The sequence below is a fragment of the Convolutriloba macropyga genome, chromosome 2 (assembly GCF_964194025.1).
Source record: "Convolutriloba macropyga chromosome 2, txConMacr16.3, whole genome shotgun sequence".
Lineage (NCBI taxonomy): Eukaryota > Metazoa > Xenacoelomorpha > Acoela > Convolutidae > Convolutriloba > Convolutriloba macropyga.
The window spans coordinates 79,094,764-79,114,907 of record NC_134469.1 but is presented as its reverse complement, the minus strand read 5'-3'; the positions used below and the strand labels follow the sequence as shown (position 1 = coordinate 79,114,907).

The following is a 20,144-nucleotide window of genomic DNA, read 5'->3' as shown; positions in this document are numbered from 1 at the left end:
GACGTTTTGTTTGTTGAACAATTTTTGTTTTTTTAAATGTTTTTTGAGTGGTCAGTTTTGTCTTTCTTTTTCTCTTCTTTCAACAGAATCGCGTAAAAACAGATCCCAATGGTTTTCAAATGTGTCCCAAGTAAACTTAGTTAATATCTCAGTATAAATCCTTTAGCTGAAATAGTAGAAATAACAATTGAATTAAAGTACATAAAATTCAGATAGTAGCTAAGGATTTTAATGGTTTCAATGATTTGTGTTTTCGCAAATCGTTTGTAATTTTTTGAGTTTTTCTGCATCTTTAGTCCGTTTCTATGGCTTAGTCTAACCAAAGACAGGTCCTTTTGGTTTCGTGATAACTTTTTTGTAATTTGTCATGGTTTACTTTGTTAAAAGTTAGTGCTTTGTAGTACTTATGATTTTTTTTGTTACCTAGCCTCATTAAGAAACATTTTCATCTGCTGTCTAGTTAGGAAAAATTAAATTTGTGTAGTTAAGGTTTTATCTGACTGCAATTTGACGTTGTTACTAGGTGCTTTTTTATATTCAGTTTTTGCCGTGAAATTTTTTGTTTTGTCTAATTTTGTTGTTTTCTTTTCTCGTTTTCTCTTTAACGGCAGATCTCGTTGGCGCTGTAATGAGGCGTGGCATTATATAATTCAATTAGTGGTTAGATTGTGTAACGATTTTTTAAACTCAAATATCTATTTTTTATATCGTCATTTGGTTGAAAATTAGGTAAAGAATGTTGATAATTTTGGGTCGGAACATCATGTGCGAACGCACATTAACGAGCCTCTTTGTCAGATTTGAAAGATAAAAGAGAGTTGTTGAAATGTTTGAACCAACTCTTCTGACTGAAATTTTTACTGAATCAGCTTTTTTCGATTCACTTTTATGATACGTTCAAAAATATGGCACCAAATATAATCTATCTATTAAATAAACGATCTTATAAACAGAGTAGCTTTTGAACAAACTATTTAATTCTTTGAACTCACACCTAATGATTTTTCTCTGATATAACTCGATAGTTATCCTAAATTCATCATTTTTTTATTGATACATTGACTTTTGTTTTAATCAAATTAGCTATTTTGCTATCATTTGATATACATTTGTTCTAATGACTCTGAAGGGCTAAAAACATTTTTTTCGGTTCAATGGTGGTTTTTCACAATTCAAAATTTGTACGGATTGTAATGCTGTCCTTTTTTCAAAAGTTATTTTTGCTTAGTTTATTTTTTCTGCTGATTACAAACGAGAATGATTTAAAATTAAAGCTCAATTATTGATTTATGAAAAAATTGAGGGTCAATGCACATTCATTATAGTTTCAACAAAATACCATAGGTTTTTGGCTTCAAGATAGAGTTTGAATTGAGTTGTCTGTCGAATTCTGAGTTCTTTCTTTTTTTGGCTAAATCTCAGTAATGTCACGTTGAGATGGCTTCCTAATCACTGACAAAAGTCTCTATTCACTATTCATTTCGTTTTTGTTGACGGCATATAGTTGTTTTGATTTAAGGTTTTGAAATTGTGTGGTTTATTGTTCTTTGCTTTTTATCCTATTTATTTCACGTTGTATCGTAGTTTCGGTAAAAAAAAGTCGCCCCTTTTTTAAACAAAGGAGGTCATTTTTTAAATTTAATTAAGGGTTTCATGACTCTGATACCACGAGTTTTCATAATTTTTATAATTTCTGACATTTTCAAATTTTGATGTTTTTTTCTGTCTTGTTCGACTATCACAAAAACGACGAGTCTTTTATCGCAATAACGGCACTGAAAAAGGTACCCTTAATTATATTTGATGTTTAATAGCCACTTCAGCTTCTCAACTGGCTATTATAGCGCTCCTATTTTTTTTACATTTCAAAGAATTTGAATTGTAATGGAGAGCTGTCTTTTTTTAAGATCTGCTCACAAATTTTCATGATTTTTGAAGCAAAATGATTTTGGTCACGCCGAAACAAGAAGTGGAGCCAAAACTCGAGTGGTTTTGCAGCGTGATTTTTTTGCTCTAATTTTGAAGTAGAGTGAGAAAGAGGCGTTTGAACAAAAATTCGCTTTCTTGCTAGTGGTTTTTTGTTCACATGCGGCAACTTTTTTTGATTGTTACTGTTTTTTTTGAATTTTTAGATCTGATTTTCTCTAAATTGTTTCTCCAATCCCTTCATAGTTCATTCTAGTCCTAGGTTTTTGTTTGAACCAAATTTTCATTTCTCGTTAGTGATTTTTGTTCACATACGGCATTTTGACATTGATTTTTATTTACTTTTATAAAATTTTTTAGAAATGGTTTTCCCCAACTGACTGATAGTCTGTTCTAGGTCTAGTTTTGTTATTTAGTCAATGAAAATTTTTTGAACTGTACGTCAGGGTTTGTCCTGCTATGTTTTTTTATTTCGTCGAATAAATTTTTATCGCTTTACCTTAGTTCCCAGCTTGTTCATTAGTTTGCGTGAAATCTTTCTGACTTCTCTAGGCTAGTTTTGTTTTTTTTTCGATCTGCTAAAACTGTTTTTAGACAGCAATTGCTCAGCAAAGCAATTAAAAATGAACAGAGTCAGTTTTAAGAAACGAAATCAGAAAAAGAAACGGGATAAACCCATAACTTTGATCTTAGTTACCATCTCTAATGCTAATTGGCATTGATAGTAGCCCCGGTTTCAACGGCAGCTATTTTCCGGCTTGATGCCGGGTATGTTTTCGGTGATTCTACTTTGTTTTTGAAGGCTTAGACTCTGTTTTCTTGCGAAGTTTTTGACCTTTTTAATTTTGCCTGTACTTTTTCTTTATTTAGTTTTTGACATTCTGTATACTGACAGGTCTCAATGGCTTCCAATGGAGTTATAAATGAAAGCATTTTATTATTTCAGTTGATAGCTAATGATTTTCATGACTCTGAATTTGGTTGTGTTGAAAATTTAACAACGTGTTTTTTATCATTGTCTTATTTGTTTTCTGTCTACTTGTTAAAAGTTCTCGATTAAGACAGATCCCATGTCTCAATATCTTTTTCTGGTGAAACCCAGGTCAATTTCTTCAATTTAAATTTTATTTGACGCTCTTTTGACCTTGTTTTTAAGTTTTTATTTAAATAGATCGACATTAAGTTTTGGTCGTAACTAATGCGTGTTGTTTTTTATTTGATTTTTTGTTTGTCTGGTCTCTTAGTCACTTTAATGGCAAGTATCATCAGCCCTCTAATGAGTTATTTTTTAAATTCTCTGGTAGTTTGAGCTCAAAGCCATTTTTAAGCAAACTTTTCTATCTCGTCCTTATTTGGTCGACAATTAAGTGTGGTTGAGGGGTGTCGGAACATTATGTGCAAACGTTTATTACCAAAACGCCTTGTTCTAGTAGTTTGAAAACAGTACCTATGCTTGAGTTACCAAATGATTTTCAGGTGGAGTTGCGAGGCGATAGTTGCCAAGTGGGCCTGTTTGTTTCAAAATAGCCCAATCAGTAGCGATTCCTCTTCTTTTTCTTCTTCCTCTTTCCTCTCATCACCCTTATCATCATCATCAGCATCGTCTTCGTCGTCATCATCATCACTTCACTCCTCAACCAATACCGGTGGGAGTGACGGTGCCAGTCGGGTGTATTTCTCTTGTCGCCACACTATGAAAGAGACACTGGATTGGCTAATAGTTGACTACCAAAGCATCCAATCACATCAAGACAAACTCAGGTGCTCTGAATCGTTCTCAGTGAAACTAATTGCACCAATAAGATATTGCTAAGATTCATTCTGCAAGATTCTTGCAAGTTTCTCTACGAACTTGTAAGATCCCGTCAAGTTTTTTTTTTAAAAAAATAACTACTTTACAAAGATTTTGTCGGGTTTCCCCCAAGGTTTAATTTAAAAAAGTGGTAACAAGATCTTGTTTAAGTATCCTCGGTTTTTTTAAATGAAAATCAAGATCTTGCATGTTTACCGGGATACTGTTACAGTGAAATTAACTAAGATCAGGACAAAATTCTTGATACAAAATCTTGGTATCATATGTATAATCTATAAAGATCGTTAAATCTATTTACAGAAAAAAATAAAATTTTGTTTTTGTTTTTGAATTGTAAGACAAATTTCTAAGATATGCTATCGACAGTTCCCAGTTAAACGGAACTTGAAGACCGTGATGAGATACCTACTAAAGCATTGTTAATCTTGTCAAGATCGTGCAAGATAACCATCGTCTTGCAAGATCTTGCAAGATAACCATTTTTGCAAGATTCTTGCAAGATCTTGCAAGATAAACATCTGGTCTCGTCTAGGGATGTTACATGACAAGGTAACATAACGATATGTACGACATTGCAAGATCTGGGCACGGTTATCAAGATCTCGTCAAGATAACTAAGAAGAGGTAATAACATTAACATGGCAACACAAGCAAAATTGTAGAAATCAAACACCATCTGTAAACAAGATTGAGTTGGATTTCATAAGATTAAGCAAGAATAAAAGAGGGTTATCAACAAATGTTGAGATAATAAGCTCCATTAGTTTCATAAGCAACAATTATCATATTTTTCTATTATAATAAATAATTTTGATTGATGCAAGCTGGGTATGCGAGCTCAGTAGAGAACCATCCCAGCAGCACACATTAAGGTTCCTTGTAAAAAGCTAAAAACAAATAATCAATTGCTCAAAATCACGTTTATATACAATCAACTCAAAAATCACTAAGCCTCTCATTGAGAAACAAATTAGGGATTCAAACTTCGTTCACTACACATAAAAAATGACTGAAAGTTGAGTTCATTTTATTAATTCATTTTTTCCATTTCTCATTAAATTTGTTGCAAGGAATGAGAATCCGTACAATTGTTACAAATGATGGAACTGCAAAAAAACGAAGGAAAGATTTAAAAAATCTCACAAAAAATACGCACAAACAATGGAAGACCATTGCTGAAAAGAAACATACAGAAACATAGAGGAGAACTAGTTAACAGACTTTTGCATTTCACAAAGCAATAATACTCAAATAACCTTTGAGTACCAAACTGATGCTGAGATTGACATAAAACAAAAAGATATAGAAACACATCAAAGAAGCCAATATTTTTAATAGCCGCACAGCGATAGCTGGGGCTATTATTGGCCTTCTCTTGGTTTTTTTAAAATTCAAAGAATTTGAATTGTATTGAGGCGCTGTCTTTTTTTTAAGATCTGTTCACACATTTTCATGACTTTTGAAGTCAAATTGGAGTAGTGATTTTGGTCACGCCGAAACAGGAAATGGAGCGAAAAAGCGAGTGGTTTTGCGGCGTGAAATTTCTTCGCTCTAATTTTAAAGTAGAGTGAGAATACGGTGTTTGAAAAAAAGTTCGCTTTATCGATAGTGGTTTTTTGTTCACATGCGGCAATTTCACTTTGATTATTTCTGTTTTTCGATTTTTTGGATCGGACTTTTTTCTAAATGGTTTTCCCAATCGGTTCATAGTCCGTTCTAGGTCTAGTTTTCAGTTTAGTCAATGAAAATTCTTCGAATTGTACGTCAGGACTTGTCCTGCTATGTTTTTTTATTTCGTCGTCATGATTTTTGTTACAACCATATGACGTCACAGCCACTTTTTGTTCATTTGTTCATGCAATTTCAACTGAATTGCATGTGTGACGTCATTTTTCGCTCTTATTGGAGCGAGTTTTTTTGTTCATGCGCGTGATTAAATTTTTGGTCACACTTGACTTACCTCACTCTCAAAAATGACTTCCTCACTTTGAAATTGACTTTTATTTACTTTAATTCAAAGAGATAAGGTCAAATGGGTGTGTGTCACGCTAAATGAAGGTTATTTGAGATCAGCTAATAGAGGCAGCAATAAGTTATAAAGATTTTAAATCAAAATATAACAGATCAGCCATCAATGAATAGCGAATTTTTTTGGTCTGTCTTTTTTTCCACTGTTTTTCTTAGACTGCCGATATACGAATCTATTGCGGCTATTTTCTGGCAATCTGCCAGCTATGTTTTTTATTTTTTCGCAGTCAGCACAGGTACAAGCTGGGGCTTTTTTTCGGTGTATTATGAAGCATAATTGCGGTTGTAAGATATCGAAAAATACATGTGGTTAAAGTTAGGTAGTTTTTAATTGCTCTCAAACGAACTTGAGCGATTTTTCGTCTGACTCTTTTGACTTTTCGTCCTCAAAAACGGGATAAGCATGTAGCGCCCAGAGGGCATAAAATGATCTTAGAGCCTTTCAGCTCTGTTTCAGCTCAAACTGTTTTGAAGACTTATACTTATACTTATGGTGTGAAGGGCGGTTCTTAGAGGCTGAAGACACCCCCATTGTTGACCCCCTCTAGGGTTTGAAAATAGATTAATGAAAAAATTCATGACTGAATGGAATGTCTTGCAAGGTTTTAACATCAAGACTTTTAGCATATTTTTAATATTTTTTGCCATATTTTTTCCAATTTTTTGCCATTTATAGTCTTTAAGATTTTTTGAGCCTCAAGGGTCAGAAAATTTCCGTTAGGGTTTGATAATAAGTTAGCGGAAACTTTTTTTGTCATGGATTAAATTTCAACTGTTTAATAATAGAAGTTTTAGCAATTTCTTTTGCAAAACTTGAATTTTTTTTAAAGTTTTGAGTTTAGTAATTTTTTAGGTTTCTCTAGCCTCAAGGGCCACTGTACTTCCTCCACGTTTTAATAATATATTACTGCATAGTTTATAGATGTAATGGAATGTTTTTCATGATTGTAATATCACTAATTTAAGCAATTTTTTAAAATAATTGAAACTTTTTCTTGTTTTCGATTTTTTTCGACAACAGAGGCCCGGGGACCTCCTCCAAGGTTTGATAAAAGGCTGTTGCATAGTTTCTGGAGTTAATGGGAAAGTGATCAGCTTTTTTATGACTCCAGTTTTAGTAATTTTTTGATAAAATTTAAACTTTTCAATTTTTTGGAAAATTTTTATGTTCCAAGTGTATGGATCTTTATGAGCCTGTGAAACTATTTCAGGCTTGAAACAGGGACAACAGATAGTCTCATGAGACATTGAACTGGTTCTTTCGATATTAATGCCTTGAATTTTAGCAAGTTTTTCTTAAAATTTTCAAATTTTTCCAAAATTTTTCATTTTTTTTGTCCTTTTCTTTTTGTCCTTTTGTCCTTTTTGTCAGTAAACGACCATAACTGGCAAACAAATTTTTTCAAGTCTCACAGATGGGTTACTTGAGAGAATTTTCGAGACAAAAAATCGTTTTGAATTTTTTTATTGCGAAGTTGAAAATTTTTTTTATTTTGCCTTTTTCAATTATTTTCTATATGATTTATTTGATAAGGTTCAAAATCTTGCATTGTCGAATCCAATCAAGGAAGATATTCTTTTCTATCTTTCTCTCTTCTTTCTCTCTTTCTCTCTCTTTCGGTTAGGGTTCCTTCCCTTCTCTTCCTCGTTTACGTTTCATCTCTCTCTCTCTCTCTCTCTCTCTCTCTGTTGATGCCGCACTTCAGTTGCTGTTATGTAGCGTAATGTCATCATCTCTGATCCTCATTATCCCTGAGTTATAGTTGAAATATTTTTTATCATAAATGATCTAACAGGCATTTTTAAGAAAACCATTGTTAATTGCTCCCAAAAGCAAATTGTAGCAAATATCTTAATCCTGTTTTTCTTTTATGCAATTTTTCGCTTGGTCGATTTTTTGTCTGACCCATTTGACTTTCGTCTTCAGAAACGGGATAAAGAGTTGGTGCCCTGAAGTCACTTAACCGTGGCTAGCTGTGGAAGCCAACCGCTCGCCGGTCGTTTGAGAGCAATTCGCCCGACGTTAGTCGGTTATGTTTAAGTTTTACAATGCAATTTTAATAGAACAAAAAACGTCTGATTTATCTTTCAATTAGTCAGAATTGCTAAATAACTTTTGTCAGACTTAGTTTATAGGCAAAAAATAGTGAATTCAAATTTTGCACTGATAGGTAAAATTCTTACTTCATTGCCTAAACATAGAAAGACCAAAAAAGCAAAAACACTTTTAAAGATCGTCCAAGATAAACGTCTTGTTTATCATTTCTTCTATCAGTACGAGCAAATCAATACGAAAGTCAGAAAATAAAGAAGAAAGTTGATAAAATCAAAATTTTGGGCTGCACAAAAAATATTAAACCCGATAAATACTTCTTTCAGTGGAATGCAGAAGTAAGATTGGTATGAGACAATTATCAGAATCATAAAGATGCTTAAAAATTTTAGCAGAAAATCTGATATTTTTTGTGGTCGCTACAGGTATATCTTGAGGACTAATCTATTTTTTGTACATAATATGAAACTTGCGACACTTCTTTTACAAAAAAGGTAACCCAAAAACTTCGTAATTCATTTTGTAAAGTTTCTCAACCGCAAAAAATAGTTTTTATTCCAAGTTTTGCTAGAGTTATCAAGATTCTGCATCACAATGCAAGTTATTTCAAGTGTCCTTTCAGTGTGTTAGTCTAACAGATGTCATTTAATCAAATTCTGGAAAACTGTCATATCAGATGACAAAATCTGCAGTGGTTCACAGAAATTGTATTTCAGCTCGCATTTATCCTCATGAGTTGATTCTAGCATCAAGTTTTGTTCCACAAAGATCTGATAACAAAGTCGACGTTCGTTTCCATATTTACAGTCTGGCAACACCTACAAAAATGTCAACGCAACTCATTTCAGGTTCAATTACAAAACAAAACTGATCATTCACTAATCTAAGTTTCATCCAAAGTGGCATGGTTTAGGTAACTCTGATTAATTCACTTAAAAAAATCTTGTATTAGTTAAGAACAGAATAGTCAATTAAACCATCTTGATATGACTTACGCAGAGTCACGTGATTTTGTTTGAAAAACGAACTCTCCAAATTCTGAAACCAGGCTTTTTATATCGGATGATATTTAAATCATCCGAGTGCCGACTCTGGCACTACAGATATCTGAGATTTTAAGACATGCGCGAACGTGTCTCACGTATTGGTTAAATGACTCTGCTTGAAGTCACTGAGAAGTTCTGACGTTCATCGAGAACCATGTAAGGTTTTGAGATGTGAAATCAGAATTTTGAAGTGACTTCTGCAGAGTTATGTAAGCTTGCCTAATAATCACAACTTGAGCGTTTTTACACAGTCAAAAGTTTATGGAAATCAATTTCTAGCTATATTTAGAGGAAATTCTGGCACCTCAATTTTTCTCAATTTCGAACTGAGCAAAGACGTGTTTCAGGTAAAGGTCGTTACTACAATACTTCATCTCCATACTAAAACCGTATGGCACAAATCAAACATCTCGTTTATTATTCAGATGTTTTTTAATCGAAGCAAGAAATCTCTATATTGTTTTTAAGTTGCCTAATCTTGAATTTTTTGTTCATTAAAATTAGAGAGCACACTTTGCGAAAAATTCTATCTATTTCACTAAGGCATTTTTCACTGCTTTTAGCCAAGTTTAGCAACAACTATATTAGTTCTGTTGGTCTTTTCCATTCAATTTGTTTTCCTAGCACGAGGTTTTCCGCCAATCAAAAAGCTACACCCTCAAATTAAAATGCCCCCACCTGTCGTTCGAGAGCAATTCATCTAACGTTTGTCGGTTTATACTCATTTAACGGGAATCTTAACGTTTTTTAGAAAACGGATCCAATTAGATTTTTCAGAGTGTTTATTATTCTTGCTACCTAAAATTATTCGATTGCATGTGTTACTGAATAGGTGAAAGTTGAAGTTGTTTTTGCAATAAAATGAGTTCTTAGTGTTTTGCTATTAGGTGTTTGCTTTTTTGTCGGTTTGATTGTGTTTTTTTAATGTGTTGGGGTGAGACGGAGGACACTGAATTGAAAAAGATTGCATCAAAAGTTTCTTACAAACAATTTTTGGTGACATTTTTTGGTCACAATTTAAAACTGGTCTTTACTGTAGAGAGTTTTGTAGAAAAAGTAACCACTTTTCTGATCTTCTCTCAGTTTTTTCTTTATGTCTCGGTATGTATCATATTCTCTATTTGAATGTTTTGTCGCAAATTTTTGATGATTAAATTAAATCAGTATCACAAGTTCAGGTGATAATAACTGATGTGGATCCGAAATCTTAGGAGTTTCTTTTTTTAAAACTGATTACCGAGTTTGGTTTTTCTCCATTATAATCATTTCACTAATTTGGCTTTCTTTTTTTTCTCTTTTCAGCGATAGATAAACTGCAATAATAATTAATAAGTTAAACGTATATTCCTCATCTTTCTATGAAACCAGAAAATATTCAAATTTGATGACAAAATGATGCCCCCAAGATTTACAAAAGTAATTTTTTTCACTAACTGATAGATCACGTGTCAAATGTCCAAAAAGTCAATTTTCAATAAACTTTAATTTTGTGGAACTGAGTGACTGAAGTGTGTCCCCACTTTGCAGAATCCATATACCACTGTCAACTATGCAATTTAGTTACGCAAAATGTGGAAATATGTTATTGATATCACAAAAATGGCTTGGATTTTGTTAAGAGTGTTCACGGTTAATTGTAACCCTTTTGCACAACTTTGAACATGTAAAGCGTATTTGACCTAAGACTTCATTAAGACTTGTTAAGAGTGTTCACGGTTAATTGTAACCCTTTTGCACAACTTTGAACATGTAAGGCGTATTTGACCTGAATTTTTTTTTGTAATCGCTTTAGACCCAATTCCAACACTTAATTATTTTTGTGAACAATGAAATGTATGTGTAATCGTAAAACTGTTAATTGTCTTCTTAATCTGAATTGGTATCGCGAGAAAATCTTCTGAATTTACTCGCAAATTGGGTTTTCTTTCTTTCTTGTCTAATTCTTACATATATTATTAAAACTATTGGCATATGGTGTTGAAACGAAGGAGGAAAGATTGTCTTTGTCACGATAGAATTCTGTGAAAGGTTAGGGCACATGCTCCCAACTTCGATAGAAAGTTGAAATAAATTTGCTAAGTATCACTCGTTTCCACACACGCTTACGATTCTAATCTTAAAACATCGGTTGTGAAAAAGACAGAATCATGCATGTATGCTCAAATTTTTGGATATTGGCACATGATGAGCTTCGTACGGTGCCAAATTTTTGTTGCGGTCGGTTTGACTTGCAATTTTTTGATTAGCATAAACTCACTGTCATATCTAATTCCAGGAGAGAAATTCCCCGAATCGATAAGTTTCTTATTAGGGTGAGTTTCAACATATAGACGAAACAAAAAATAATTTTTTTTGAACTTCATTGGCTGCGATACTGAAAATTTTGACGCTTTAAGCTCGCAGTTAACTAGTTTTTCATCAATATGTTCTAATCTGTTATCGATAACTTGCGGGACATTTCTAAGCCTCAGCGACGCAATACGAATCGATGACAACAGAATTTGAGTCAAGTTTGTCCAAAGCAAAATTCTGCAGTGTTTTTTAATGCAATACCATTACCGAGCAATAAGACGAACCATAAACTGGTCTCCACTTTCTCAATTCTGATTGGTCGGTCATAAAGTTTCAATACCTTGGTACATCTGTCTTTTCTACTAGCGCCTTTATTTTCCGGCATGAGCTGGTGCAAAAAAAAAATCGTTGATTAAATTTACTAGGTTTACTAACGAAATCCCTTCTTTGAGCTTTGTTCATGGAGCCCCTGAATTCGGATTTTGAAACGATTGCATCACATGAATTTTCAAATACTGACAAATACTGAGATTCTTTTCGAAGCTGGAAAAGGTTCACAATGTTGTGCTCTTCAGCCCTTTTTTTACACCCAATTGTCCCTCACGTGAGGTTTTTTTTTCGGAAAGCCAAAATTAAAATCGCTGATTCAAATAAATCAATTTTCTAACGATGTAGTTCAGAAATTGATCAGTACCATATTGACTTAAAAATGTTCAGATATTTATCTTAAAACTATATGTTTTTCCAAGGTGGCTCTCTGCTGTTGAGAATCGCGCAGAGGTCATTCAGATTGGTCTGAGGTCTGCCCGGAAACCCGCTTGGGACCAATGGTGGAATCTGTTCATGAAGGAGAAGAAGAATTTCTCGACTCGATTACGTCACAAGATGTTGCTCGGACTCTCAGAGAATGACGACAAACAAGTCAATGCCAACACTTTGTAAATAGACAGACCAGCTTTCTCTTCCTGTTAATTCTGATACATATTCCAATTTAGCCCAAAAAATAAAGACCCGTGACTGGTGGGAATTTAGACTTTTAAAACATTTAAAAGTGGCTTTAAGTGGGCAGTAGCGAAAATGCAGCAAAAGTTGGCGACTTTCTTAGGCGTCGTTTAGTTATGATAAAAATGAAGAGTACACAAAACGCTCTTAAGTGATGAACAAAGACTGTTTTTATTTGTTTTGTGGCTTTTTTTAAAAAAAGACCCTGAAAACTCAGCTAGCATAAAAGATTCAAATTGCGAAACGAAAGGAGACAATTAATGCTCCCTTATTTTTGCACTGTATCCTTACGGTTTTGGCCAAATTACTCTAAGATGGTAGTTTTTGCCCTTTTTTCCAAGTTTTTTGGATTTCAGCATTACACTGTCCAAAATATTCAAAGAATGGTTTTGACTGGGCTTGCGATAAACGAAGAATTGAATTTTGGGCAGTTTAGTTATAGACAGTTTTTAGCAAAAAATACTTAGATAGTCTTTCCTTCCTCTGACTTATTTGTCTGAACAGGGTAAAAAGTGACATGATCATGATCTGTTCTTAGTAAAAACACACTGAGAAGTACTACGATTCAGCGCTGATATACAATGTTACAATGATCCGGTCAATGTTTCAGACTTTGGCACAAGTTGACATACAGTAGGAATGGTGAAACAGGGGACCCTGGGTTGACAGACGTGGAGGGGGCAGTTGTGGCCAGAGGTCTCTCCAACTTCCCCCAAAATGTCCTCTTTACGCTGGACCATTTAGCAAATATGGATAGAAATCACCCCAATCCGTCATTGTTAGTTGGCTCAAAATGAGTTTTTTCGGACCCAACCTAAATAATATCTAATTGCTCTCAAACAAAGATTGCAGCAATTATTTGGGTTCCGTTGGCCACTGGCTTCTGTAGGTCTATTTGTTTTATACAGTTTTTTCTACAATCCAAAAAAAATTAATTCGATCTAATTGTGACATCTTCTTTTCAAGCAAGCATTATAAATGATGCGACTGAAGATACGATACCCAATTTAAGCAGCTGATGAACGAAAAATCGAACTGCGCTAGCGACAGTCTTTTCTAAACATGGATCTTTATTTGTTCCACATGCGTTTGAATTCATGAGTGGTCTGTCAGCTACTTTTAAAAATGCCTTGCAACATATGGCATTGTTAGCTGACTGTCAAAATTATCAGATTCAAGGTTGCTCAATGACTTTTAACCGAAATTAATTGCTCTTGAACGAAGTTCATAGCAATTATTATAAACGTGCTGGTCTTTTTTATACGCAAATTTTTCGCTTGACCATTTTGCGCTTTTCTTCTAGAACATTCTTTGACTTCTCAAGTGACTTTTTCACGCTTTCGTTTTTCATTTTTGAGTGATCTCCATTGCTCTCACTCCGAAGTAAAACTTGTTGCTAATATAAAGTCGGTTGCAGCATAGCAAAATTTAGGGGCAAATAGCACAGTCGGAAGTTAACATGGTTAAGAACATTGAGGGCAATGGTTCGAATCAGGGTGGGGTCATAAATTTTTCCACCCGCCTTTTTCCACCCGTTCGAGAGGAATTCTTCCCACATTAGTCGGTTTATATTTGTTTATATAATTTGTAATAAATTGTGAACCAGCTACAATGGTGCTGGTCTATGTCCCTTAGTTGGCATATAATGCTGGCAATTGACACTCATTAAAAAATTTTATTTGGCCCACTAGAGAAGAGCCCTTATTGTCTTCAACTCAAACAATGAGCAGGAAGAATCCAAAACGCAAGCTAGAGTCAATACGGAAACAAAAAATTTTTGTACTAACACAAATAAAGGGGGAGTACGGCCAGCGATTTTCGTGAAATGGTGATTCTGAAAATAAAACTGATACGTCTGCGCAACTGAGCAAAACTTAATCATGAACCAGTTACGAATGAAACGTATTTTCGTATCACACAAGATTTTATAATACAAATGTGAGCATCCTTTTTCTATTGATTTTGCGAACGGAAAGTGATTAACGGTTATCTGTCGTTCTTTTTAAATTTTTTAAAATCTATAGATTATGATTTTTTTGATGGTCTGTTGTTTTATAAGATGCGTTCATTCATTATTGGTTGATTGTTTTGGGGTCTTATTTTTCATGTCTAAAATGGTTAAATTAATCTTGTTTTTTTTACTATTCTTTCAATTTTTTTCTAACGGTTTTTCAATTGACGTAAGTCCCTGTTCTTAATGGGCCTAAGGAAGCACATTTTTTAAAAATTCTTGCAGTATAGACATTTTATCAACGGAAGCTTTTGCGAAGTTTGAACAATGGTTAGTAGAAAGCTTTCCACGACAAGACATAAGCTAAAAAAATTATTTTTAAAATGGGTTCAGAAAACTTGGCAGATTTTTAAACTATTTTTATTTCCGTTTTCAAAAATAAAGTTGTTTGTGCTAATTTGATTTTGCCTCATTTTTAAGGCTAGTTTCTAAGATAGGAATAATCCTCGTTTCGTTTCAGAAGTTTTTTCGCTCTGTTCTTTGCTGTTTTTACCATGTTCAATTTGTTGAGATATTTCATCTAAAAACTAATGGAGAAAAGGTGAATTTTTACTGACCTGACTTGAAAAAAGACGTCTCTTTAATTAATGTTTAATTGAGGACTCAAGGACAGTGCTGTTTAAGGTAAAAAGTTTTGGTACTTTTTTCCAACTCGTCTGTCAAACTCCCTCCCCCGCACCACCACCATCACCGGCACCACGCCTCACAACCTATCCCACCAAACTTCTAACGTCTAAACCAATAAGCACCCCATAACCCCCCGCCGCCCATCTACTCAAACCAAAAAACCCACAGCCCACCGCTATCCCCAACTACACCACATAACTGCACTCTACTGTCACTTTCGCCGTGTCAACTCTTTGCCTAATATTAAAACCAACTGCTCGCCAATTGTTTAAGAGCAACGAGCTCGCGCGACTTTTGTGGTTAAATAGGTTTTTTCATTAAACGGGTTTTGACCGAAAAAAAATTTTGTGCGAAAAACTAAAATATTGATCTAGTTTCCTCTTTCAACTCCAATTATAATAGGCACCCACATAAATTTTATGTGTAGGTATCTATCAATTTAAAATTTTCAAAATAGAACGATCGCCTGTTGGCAAAAAATTTTTATGCCCAGTGGATAGGAACACAAGAGGTCCCAATTAGATTCTACAGCCAATTAGAAAATTTGTATGATTTCTCGGCTTCTGTTTGAAATAGATTTAATTTTCTATTTTCCAAACGATGTTGTAATTAATTTATCTTCGGTTCCCTGGTCGAGACACCAAGACAAAATCATATCTGGTCGCACTCTCTTCGAGCGCACATCTATGCATCGTGCGCTCGATTTACACGGTCTCAATATCCCATCGAGCAAATTTAATCTGCAAATGGTCTGTAATTTGCCCGAAAAGAGGCCACTTTGGACTGGAACGGTCAGATAAGATATGCACACTACTCTGAAGAGAGGCGGATTCGAGCTCTTATTAGGAGTGACTTTCGAGCCCCGCTGTCTGTTCAGAGGAAATTTTGAGCACTCATTAATCTGAATAGCGACTGTTACAAACATACGATATTCGTCTGGTCATAGGTGGTTTTGGTTATGTGCTTTATGAATGAAAATAGCCTTAGCAATGTAGCAAAAATTCTCAAGTTGGGCACTCTAACAACTTTTCGAGATTCTTTATTTTTTTTGGAAGCCTTCTCTTCCTCCATCCTTAATCCGAGTTGGTGACTTACAAAGGCGAGGTTAAGAACATTTAACTATAGGAGAAATGAGACTGACCGTTCTCTATTGATCTCTCTAAAACAATTGATATAAGCCACTGTTCTTAATGAGCGTAAGCAGGTACAATTTTTTTATTTAATTTCTGACAATATAGACATTTAACCAAAGGAAGTTTCTGTGAAGTTTGCACAATAGTTATCAGAAAGCTCTCCATTGCAAAAGACAAATGGCTTTAATTTCTGACAATTTGGCATTTTGAAATTTGGCCAATTTTTAAATTAATTTTTTTCAAGTAAATTTTTTTTGTGCTGTTTTGATTTTGGCTCATTTTCTATGGCTAGCTTTTAAAAAGAGGAAGAAACTTTGTGCTCAAAGACAGTGCTGTTTACGATAAAAAGTCAAGTTGGGAAACATTTACTCATTTTGACCGTTTTTTTGCCAATTAGTCTGTCAAAATTCCTCCACGCGCAGCCACCACCACCATCACCAGCACCACCCATTACAACCTATTCCAAGCAACCTTCAGCTGCCATCAAATTCTAACCACTTACCCTACAAGCCTCCCCCTTAAATCCCGCCGCCCATCAACAAAAACAACCCACAGCCCCCCTCTAACCTCATACCTAATCTACAGTCCCTTGCAACTAAATCAACCCCTAAATACTACTGTGTGAGAGCAATTTGGTTGACGTTGGTTGGTTTTGCTTTTGTTTTCATTCAATAAATTATGCTTTAAAAAAATTCCAAAAGAAAGTTATCTTTCAACCCCATGTGTTCTACAGCCCTCCACTTATTTATTATGTGTTGTTATCTATCGATTGACATTTTTCGAAAAAGAACGTGCGCCTGTGAACATAAAAGTTGTATGCTCAATAGGGATGAACAGAAGCGATCCCAAAATTCTACCGCCAGACTGAATGACTAGATCATTTCTCAACTTCCGTTTTGAGCTTGATACAATACTCGCTATCAACTCTTTTTCTGACGATTTTCTAATTATTTTATCTTTCAGTTTCCTGGTCAAATCATCCAGACCGAAGTCATCTCTGGTCAGAAAATCTCCGGGCGTACTCCTGCGCATCGTGCGTTTGAATTACATGATGCCGATATCTCACCGAGCACAATTTATTCTGCACAAATGTCTGGATTTTGTCTGACCAGATACCACTTCGGACTGGAATGGTCTGATCGGAAGTGCACACTACTCTGATGAGAGACGGATTCGAGCGCATATTAGACTGATCAGAGGAAATATCGAGCGCACGATAATCTGATTAGAGATTGTTGCAAACGCATGACGGTCTGATCACAAGTGATTATGATTTTGAGCCTTAGGGTATGAACCAACATAGCTTGAAAAATGTTGGAAAAATCTCAGATTGAACTAACTAACAATTTTTGAAATTTTCTATTTTGTTTTCTCATCCGAGCTTGGGGACTGGCATGGGCGGGATAAAAAACATGTAACAGTTAGAGAAATGAGCTTGAACCAATGGCAAAACCGTGATGATCTATTGATCGTCTTAAAACAAACAAAAACGTTAGAAATTGTAAAAGAATGAAGCAACAAACAACAAATATAAAACAAACATAGGCAAAGACCATCAATAAAAACAAATGACAGCTTTACTGCTTATATTGAAAGCATAATGTCATATCATATTGCCTATACAATACCAGTCAACTGTTGCCATGAAAACTGCTCGCGATATGGTGTTAGCATAACTTGTTTGTCAAAATAATCTTTTTTGTTTCTTACAATTTAAGTGGGGAAGAGATATAGACTCTTCTGTTTTTTGTTTTGTCAATTTTAGCCCATCGATTATTCGACTTAGAAACAATTAAGTTATATGAACTTCTTGGTGGTGACAAATATTCTCCTGAAAAATTTTTTCAGTTTCAATTTGTTCCAAGATATCTCGGTGGTTAGAGTTTTGTGAACAAATGGCCATCATTTACATTTTTACATATTAAAAATTTCACAAATTAAAGTTATCACATATTAAATTTTTGAAAAAATCACCGTGAAGAACTAAATTGTGGTTTCTTTTTCGAAAGTTCACTTTGTTTTCCTTAAAACTGGCGTCAAATATGAAAATTTCAGCTGATTTTAATCAATTTTTCGAAGAATTGGTTTCAGAATTAATGGATTTTTTTTTTACTTTTTTCGATTGTCGTTAGATTCTCCACTTTTCCCTGCATTTCATTCTTTCTTTGCAGATTTCTTTAGTTTGCCTCACAATTCAGCTGTTTAGATTCAATTAGCGAATAGTATTTACACGAGTTCCAGCAATCTGTTTAATAATTGCTAATTTTTATTCAAATTAACACCACAGAACCTTTAAAAGGATACAAAATATGTAAATTATTTTAACTAAATGCAAAGCTTTGGGCACAATTTCAACTAAACTTTTCGAATTGTTCAATAACCATAAATTGAAACAACAATTTTATGATTTTATATCTTATTGAAATTTTTGGGGAAGTGATGAAATTCTTTTTTTGAAAAATCTATCTCATATTAGACAATTTTCCCAACTTCGCGTTATTTTTTCTGTCGAGCTTTTAAAACTCGCTCTTTAGAATGAAAACAAACAAGCCTTTTTGATTATTGTTGATTCGACCAGTAGGAATAAGTTCAATTATTTTGAAAAATACGTTCAACGTGGAAACGTTTTACGGGTTTTCTTTTATCTAAAATTTATTTTAAATTGCAACTGTAGAGGGCTAAGAACAACTTTTTATCAAACATTATTAAATGTTTTTGTTTTCATCAGCAATATATATGACATTAAGCGCTTGAAAACTTTTGTGAAATTCAAATTGTGTTCTATTTGAGTTCTATATTTAAGCAAACATCAAAAATGTTTTCATTAAATTCAACTATTTATGGCAATACAGTAGCTTCTATGGCTATCACCATAATGCATTAAAATTTCATTTGACTATAATAGTGTTCCTAACCAAACCCTTTCGATAGAAATTTTTCAGTTTTCATGTTTATATTTGTTTTGAATTCATCGCTTCTCATCTGTACAGACAAGAGACAACTGAATGCAAATGAAACTACGCAGTATGAATATTACGCTAATTTTCATTAATTCTTCCCCTACCCTTGATGACTCACTTGAGTCTACTTAGCCCACAAATTAGACATCTTGTATCAAATTACAGGAGATTATAACTTTAAGTTCCTAAATGTTAAAATACAAAAAGTTTACTTTTCTTAAACCTTGTTTGGCATCCTGGTTAAATTTTTTTGAACTGTTTCGCGAACAAAGCTATTAGTGTGTTTCATGTTCGTTTTTTGATTATTTAGTATTTGTTCAGCTTTCTTTTTATTCTTTGATATAAGATATGATAATAGTGTTTTCGACACTCGTTTTGAACAATAGTATATTAAGGTTGAATTGATGGCTGAATACTGCGTATCTTTAAATTTTCTTGCTTGCTATGTTTTTAATTGGTCTTTTTCACCTATTAAATTAATTGTCTCTCTATCTGAACAACATAAGAGGACGGAGTATTGGAGAGGGAAAAAACAATTTTTTAAAAATGTTACTTCAAAATGATTGATTAAATGTTTCACGAAGTAAGTCCTGTTGTTCTGACAAATCTTTGCTCCACATTATTTCATTATTTTAAGAGTTGATGTTGACATTCTGTTGCATAATATGTTGAAAGAAGTGTTTTTTGTTCTCCGTTGTTTGCATCGGAGATGGTCAAAACAGGTGCGAATGCTAATTACCCAGAATTTTCCATTAGCCAATCATAAATATAGGTTTCCTGACTCTCTTGGAAGTGGTTGAGAATTTCTGCTAATTATCCAGAGCAGCAGAGCGCCTCGATTTGTTAAGCTAGAATTTTGAATTTCCTTCTGCATAATCAAAAAAACTTGCTTAAAACAAGCAAATTGCAAGTTTTAAAATGCCGGAATTTTATTGTACACGTCAAATTCAGGCTTTTTGTATTTAGAAGCTTGTATGAAATTTTGACAACTGCAGAATGTTGTTCATAGTTACATAAAATTTTTTATATTTTTGTGTACAAGTTCTTAATTGTGTATATTTGTTCATATTTTGAAACAGTAGTCTAATATCTAAATGTTCATATCACAGGTTATAGAAAAAACTGTGCTCCACTCAAGTGTATTTATGAAAAGACTCTTTCTCGACCCATAAAAATTCAGTGTTTTCCCTTAATTTGCTATGAATTGACTTTAGCTAGACTTTTATGAAAAGACTTTACCTCTACTTTAACAA

At 33.8% G+C, this 20,144-nt stretch overlaps 2 protein-coding genes across 3 annotated transcripts in view; both read left to right on the top strand.

Annotated features, from left to right (window-relative positions):
• The window catches only part of LOC142334765 (methylglyoxal reductase DkgA-like), a 431,775-nt gene that overhangs the window by 280,356 nt on the left and 131,275 nt on the right, over positions 1-20,144 (top strand). The gene's annotated exons all lie outside the window — the stretch shown is intronic.
• The window catches only part of LOC142334750 (uncharacterized), a 202,222-nt gene that overhangs the window by 181,312 nt on the left and 766 nt on the right, over positions 1-20,144 (top strand). For both annotated transcript variants that reach the window (XM_075383018.1, XM_075383016.1), the window contains exons 18-20: positions 3,403-3,687; positions 11,908-12,096; positions 12,771-12,938. In XM_075383018.1, the coding sequence (XP_075239133.1) occupies positions 3,403-3,687; positions 11,908-12,096; positions 12,771-12,938 (642 nt within the window). The remainder of the gene's footprint in view (positions 1-3,402; positions 3,688-11,907; positions 12,097-12,770; positions 12,939-20,144) is intronic.